The following is a 7083-nucleotide window of genomic DNA, read 5'->3' as shown; positions in this document are numbered from 1 at the left end:
GTCTGGACCCCTCAGAGATGTTCACGGCTTTATACGGAGATGAGGAGAGGGAGGAAGGAGACAGAGGTGGCCAGGAGGAGAAAGGGGGGAATCAAAAGGAGAGAGACAGATCTAGCCAGTAATCAGTTCCCTAAGTGTTCTCTACAGCCCAGAACACACAAAGAAATTCACAGAGTTGGGTAGAGAAGAGAAGAGGGAGGGAGGAGATAGAGGTGGCCTGGTGGAGAAAAAGGATAGTCAAAAGGGGGAGAGAGAAATCAAGCCAGTAATCTCACTCCTAAATAAAACTGGCTACTGAGGATTGGGTTCTTAAAGGTACAAAATTGATAACAAATACCAAAAAGCAAAGATTAAAAATCTAGAGTAGAGGTTACATTCTCAAAAATACAATATTAAAACAAAACAAAGTCACAAAAATTATAATACATATATATATATATATATAATTTGTTTTAAAAATCGGGTCTTTTTTTTTTTTTTGCAAGGTAATAGTAGGTTATAAAAATGAAAATTAAAAGGGTAATAGAGGACTTAAAATTTTTTTTAATTTAAAAATTTAAAAAATGGTAATAGTAAAAATATATCTAGGAATTTCTCTGGAGCTGTTGCAGATAGTGTGGGGTCAGTTCGTTTTCAGATAGTTCCTTGATCCAGCTTATACTTCTCAAGATGCATAGGCCCCTTCCAATGTAGTCAGTGCTAACTACAAGGTTTTAATCTGTTGCACCTGTCACTTCCAAAGCAGTTCCCTCTGTTTATTTCAGTGTCTTCTGTTTGCTGGTCTCTTCAGTGTTTAATTTCCACCCTGACACTTGTTCAGTCACGCTGTGGGGAGGGAGGAACACTGCAAACTAATATCACTGGCCTGTGTGGGGAGTGCTCGCAGTGTTTCAGCTGCACTGGGTTTGACCCCGCTCAGGGTGTGTGTGCTTTCCCGGTCTACACTGCTCAAGCTCCAGGTTGCTCTGCTGGGAACTGTCTGAGGCAGGCTCTGAGTTGCGTGCACTTTCCAGGTCTAAGCCATTCAGGTTCAAGTTTTTGAGTACTCCCCAAAGGAGCAGACTCGTTTGGGCCTGTGTTTTATGCCCTTCCCAGGTCCGAGCAGCTCAGGTGACCAGGTGCTTGGTGAGCACAGTCACCCCCAGGTGGGCAGTACGTCTTATCACCTCCCCCCAGTCCCAGCCGCTCAGTTTTCTGGGTGTACAAGGGGTGCGCCTTCTTCGGTGTGCCGTGTGTCTCTTCTGGGGACCTGATCCCTGGCTGTGACCCTCCCAGCGATTCAACCATCCAGAATCTCAAGAACTCTTGATTAGCAACAGAGCCTGTTTGCATTTTGGTAGAGGATGACTCTCTGGGGCCACGATTGCCCCTTTCTGGCTCTCGCTGGCCACCCCCCCCCACCCTCCTACCACCCCTCCTCATTTGCTTGTCTCCAGCAGGGGATGGGCCAGTATGCAGCCTGCTAGCTCTCCCCTGGTATTTGCTCAGTTCTTTGTTCTGTGAGCAGGCCTGGCAATGCCTCAGGTTAGGGCTTTTTGCAGGATAGTTTTCTCTCTCCCTCTCTCCTTTCTCTCTCTCTCTCTGGCTATCCCACCGTCTGGGTTGCTATCTTATGTTAGTTCCCTCAGATTGCCCTCAGGGCATTTGGGCCCAGTCCTTACCCTAAGCAGTGTAGCCCACACCTCCCTGTTCAGCCCCTGCTTGCTGGTGGTGGCTACGAGCGCTGGGAGTTGCCATTAGGCATGTAATCTGTGGGTTTTAATTATTTACTTTTCCTTCCGGTTATGTTGCCCTCTGAGATTCCAAGATTCCCCACAGATCCGCCGGTGAGAGTGTTTCCTGGTGTTTGGAAACCTCTCTTTAAGACTCCCTTCTTGGGGATGGATCTCCTTCCCTACCTCTTTTGTCTCTCTTTTTATCTTTTATATTTTGTCCTACCTCCTTTCAAAGACAATGGGCTGCCTTTCTGGGTGCCTAATGTCCTCTGCCAGCATTCAGAAGTTGTTTGTGGAATTTGCTCAGCAGTCAAATGTTCTTTCAATGAGTTTGTGGGGGAGAAAGTGGTTTCCCCGACCTATTCCTCCGCCATCTTAGGACCCCTCCCCTCAATGTCTTTTCTTATAGAATCTTTTTCTGAATTTGGTATCAGTTTAATTGTGGCCTCATAAAATGAGATAATGAGTGATACCTCCTCCTCTGGTGTTTGGGAAGATATGGAAAATGACTGACATTAATCCTGTTGTATATGAATGCTAAAATTAACCAGTGACATTCTCTGGTTTACAGATTTTCTTTGTTGGGAAATCTTAATTACTAATTTAAGCTCCTTACTAATTATAGGTCTAGTCAAATTTTCTACTCACTACTCAGTCTTCATAGGGTGTGTGTTTTGGAAAACTGTACAGTTTTTTCTCGTGATGAGATCTTTTAAAAGTCTACTGTCTTAGTGCCTTTCAAATATACAATATAGCATTTTTAACTGTAATCACCATGCTGTTCATTAATTCCCCAGGACTTATTTATCTCATAACTTCAAGTTTCCATTTTTTGCCACCTTCACCCTTTTCACACCTTCAAATACATTATATATGTATATATCTATATATAATGCAATTTTATCATAAAAGATAATTTTTACAAATTTGTGATTTTAGTGGGAAAATAAAATTAGCCTTTAGTCATCTTTGATGTTCTATAATTGGAGGTTTGGTGATTATAATTGGCAACAGAGAGACAGATACAGTTTTATATATATATATATTTATAAAACAAATATCTGTAGCAACTTTACTATTATCAATATTTCAGAAATATCCATCTTTTCACACTTGAAGAGATAAAAACTCTCTAGAGATTTGAGTAACAGATATCTTCTAAATATTTAGTATGGAAATAGACAACAATATACACTTTAAGCTTTTTCCCTATAACATTTTATGGAGAAAATTACTTCTGAGCATATTTTTCATTGCATCTAAGACATCTTTATTCCTGATACTGTAGATAATTGGGTTGAAAGATGGTGTGAGGATGGTATAGAATATTGCCAGCAATTTATCCTGACCTGGAGTGTGGTACTTTTTAGGTCTCATGTATGTGAAAATAAAAGGCCCATAGTACATTATGACCACAGTCATGTGGAAGAAACAGGTAGAAAATGATTTTTTCCTTGCCTTTTTTGATTTCATTTGGAGGACAGTAAGAAGAATTTGGACATAAGAAGCAAAGATTAGAGAGGAAGGGATAAATAAGAAAATGATGCCACTTGCATAAGCTGCTTGTTCATAGTGTGTTGTGTCCACACAGGACAACACCAACATGGCGGGGACTTCACAGAAAAAGTGATCAATGGCCCTTGAGCCACAAAAGGGAAAGTGAAGTGCATAAGCTGTGTGAACTATGGAGTTGATTATTCCAATAAACCAGGCCCCTCCAGCCATGAGAACGCTGACATAGTCATTCATAAGAATGGGATAACGCAGTGGATGACAGATGGCTACATAGCGATCGTAGGACATTGCTGCCAGGAGAAGGCACTCACCACCCAAGAGGGTAAGGGATAGAAATATCTGGAAGCCACAGGCTACAAATGAAATAGTTTTGCTGCCTGACAGAAAGTCAGTGATCATTTTGGGAACAATGTTGCTAGTATGCAAGATATCTATAAAAGAGAGATGGCTGAGCAGGAAATACATTGGAGTATGGAGTTTCGATTCCCTGTGGATAAGGATAATCATCATTGTATTTTCTGTTATAGTTATAATAAAAACGATGAATATAATGGAGAGGAAAATCAGACTTGTTTGGGAAGAAGAGAAGAGTCCCAAAAGAATGAAGTCACTGCTGGAAGTGTGATTCTCACATCCCATCTTGAAAGTCTTGCTTTACCTAAAATAAATAAACAAACAAACAAATATAAACAAATAAGAGGTAGAGTGAAAGAAATAAAAATTAGCATACATCTCAATCTCCTTTACATTTAACTGTATACTAAGATAAGCATATTCCTTTTTTGCTATATTTTCCAAGTAAAGCCAAATGGACTCTCAGATAGTTTTTTTAACTGGGCATGTTTTACACAATGGGCATTTATTTGCTGAACAAGTCAATTGTTTTATCATTATGAAATAAACATAATTTGTATATACTTTATATAAGAAAAAACTTAATTATATATTTAATTCCCTGAAATGTTAGCACTGTTTTGCTGACATTTTAAAAGTTTTAAAAGATCAGCATATGAATGGGATTTGCTTCTTGCTGTTTCTACTTGTTTGATCTACAGCTCAGTAAAATTTGGTGTAGACAGATTCAGTTTGAAGGCAGTGGTGTTTCCCATGAACTGACTGATTATAATTTAGTCTCTAAAATCAGTGAATATTACTGCAACTCACATTTAATATATTGATATCCAAAGTTGTTGACTTTTTCTCACTGCATAGAATCATTTTGTCCTTCTGGTTTTGCTTTTTCCATTAACAGTTTACTTCAATGTAGTCATCCTGAATCAAAACAACACTTCATTTTAGTGTTAAGAAGAATGGACAGTGTCTATTCACACTAAATTCCTGTTAGTTAGTAGAGTCACTGGACCATGGTAGCTTCCCAGATTCTTATTAAGGAAATTTTGGACTTATGTTTCTAAGATCTCTGATATGAAAGGTCTTCAATGAGGCATCAATTATATTTATGTTTAGACAGTTTGTTTTGTCTGCACAAGTATGTTTATTATTTTTATTTCAGATATAGGATATACTCTATTATATATTCCCTAACATATTTATTATCTTACTTCTATCATATTTCCCCTATCCTTAGGAGGGGAATAATTTTTAGGTATTATTTTAAATTATAAAAGCAGTATGTTTCAGTCTTTCCTTATAGGAAATAGAAATAACTTGTATTCTTTATTCAGTGAATGTACTACACTCAAATCATTTTAATCATTTTGCATTTACCAAGATTCTCAAAATATAGTATATATCAATGCGTTTTGACTTGACTCATAATACTTTTTTCATTTTTCTAGTAGATCTCTTATTACATAAATTAGGTTTATAGAATATTTCTGCAAACTTAGATTTAAGTAGAAGCCAATTACTAATGTTAAGATATTAATATATATAATATTATTATATATTAAATATATACTATATATATATAAATATACTTAATAGAGTACAGTTGAGACTACGTATTTAGAAGATAATTGTTTATATGCTCCTATAATGGTCTTTAAAGTTTTGACCAAAAAGCAAAGAAAAGATAAAAACTTGATATTAATATTGTAAAGTAATTAGCCTCTAATTAAAATAAATAAATTTAAATTAAAAAAAGAATTTTTAAAAGTGTTTGATATGAAAATCCTTTGCAATATTAATTATGTGGAAAGCATTTATATTTTATACTATATGACTGCTATTTTTATCTGTAAAACTTTCCTATAAACATAATATCAATGACTCATTTGACATGATATTTATAAGCTCTGTCAAAAAATATTGAGCATCAGATTTGATATGCAAATGATTCAAAATATCTCATTGTTACTAATAATTCAACTAATTACAATGAAATTTCATGGAAGAGGCAATAATCAGACACTGAATTCCCTTAAACATGAATAGAACAAAATCATTACTTGTTTTTAATAAGCTGATATGGAATAAGTTGGGTTATTTCAAATACTGAAAGACAATTCTGTGAAAGTAGTGCACTCAATATGCCAGCAAATTTGGAAAACTCAGCAGTGGCCACAGGACTGGAAAAAATCAGTTTTCACTCCAATCCCAAAGAAAGGCAATGCCAAAGAATGCTCAAACTACTGCACAATTGCACTCAGCTCACATGCTGGTAAAGTAATGTTCAAAATTCTCCAAGCCAGGCTTCAGCAATACGTGAAGCATGAACTTCCAGATGTTGAAGCTAGTTTTAGAAAAGGCAGAGGAACCAGAGATCAAACTGCCAACATCTGCTGTATCATCAAAACAACAAGAGAGTCCCAGAAAAACATCTATTTCTGCTTTATTGACTATGACAAAGCCTTTGACTGTGTGGATCACAATAAACTGTGGAAGAGATGGGAATACCAGACCACCTGACCTGTCTCTTGAGAAACCTGTATGCAGATCAGGAAGCAACAGTTAGAACTGGACATGGAACAAAAGACTGGTTCCAAATAGGAAAAGGAGTACGTCAAGGCTGTATTTAACTTCTATGCAGAGTACATCATAAGAAACACTGGGCTGGAGGAAGCACAAGCTGGAATCAAGGTTGTCAGGAGAAATATCAATAACCTCAGATATGCAGAGACTCCACCCTTATGACAGAAAGTGAAGAAGCACTGAAGAGCCTCTTGATGAAAGTGAAAGAGGACAGTGAAAAAGTTGGCTTAAAGCTCAACATTCAGAAAACTAAGATCATGGCATCCGGTCCCATCACTTCATGGCAAATAGATGGGGAAACAGTGGAAACAGTGGCTGACTTTATTTTTTGGGGGCTCCAAAATCACTGCAGATGGTAATTGCAGCCATGAAATTAAAAGACACTTACTCCTTGGAAGGAAAGTTATGACCAACCTAGGTAGCATATTGAAAAGCAGAGAGATTACTTTGCCAACAAAGGTCCGTCTAGTCAAGGCTGTGGTTTTTCCTGTGGTCATGTATGGATGTGAGAGTTGGACTATAAAGAAAGCTGAGCACTGAAGAATTGATGTTTTTGAACTGTGATGTTGGAGAAGACTCTTGAGAGTCCCTTGGACTGCAAGGAGATCCAACTAGTCCATCCTAAAGGAGATCAGTCCTGGGTGTTCATTGGAAGGACTGATGCTGAAGCTGAAACTCCAATACTTTGGCCACCTCATGCGAAGAGCTGACTCATTTGCAAAGACCCTGATGCTGGGAAAGATTGAGGGCAGGAGGAGAAGGGGACGACAGGATGAGATGGTTGGATGGCATCACTGACTCATTGGACATGGGTTTGGGTTGACTCCCGGAGTTTGTGGTGGACAGGAATGCCTGGCGTGCTGCGATTCATGGGGTCGAAAAGAGTCAGACACGACTGAGAACTGAACTGAACTGATAT

General features: G+C 38.0%; 1 protein-coding gene across 1 annotated transcript; it reads right to left on the bottom strand.

Moving 5' to 3' along the window:
- Positions 1-2924: 2924 nt before the first annotated feature.
- Positions 2925-3869, bottom strand: LOC139183990 (olfactory receptor 2AJ1-like). Its single transcript, XM_070792288.1, has one exon. It carries the CDS (start codon positions 3867-3869, stop codon positions 2925-2927), a length of 945 nt encoding a protein of 314 aa, XP_070648389.1.
- Positions 3870-7083: the final 3214 nt, after the last annotated feature.

The sequence above is a fragment of the Bos indicus genome, chromosome 7, assembly GCF_029378745.1.
Source record: "Bos indicus isolate NIAB-ARS_2022 breed Sahiwal x Tharparkar chromosome 7, NIAB-ARS_B.indTharparkar_mat_pri_1.0, whole genome shotgun sequence".
In the NCBI taxonomy this organism is placed as follows: Eukaryota; Metazoa; Chordata; class Mammalia; order Artiodactyla; family Bovidae; genus Bos; species Bos indicus.
This window is presented reverse-complemented; position numbering and strand designations above follow the sequence as displayed.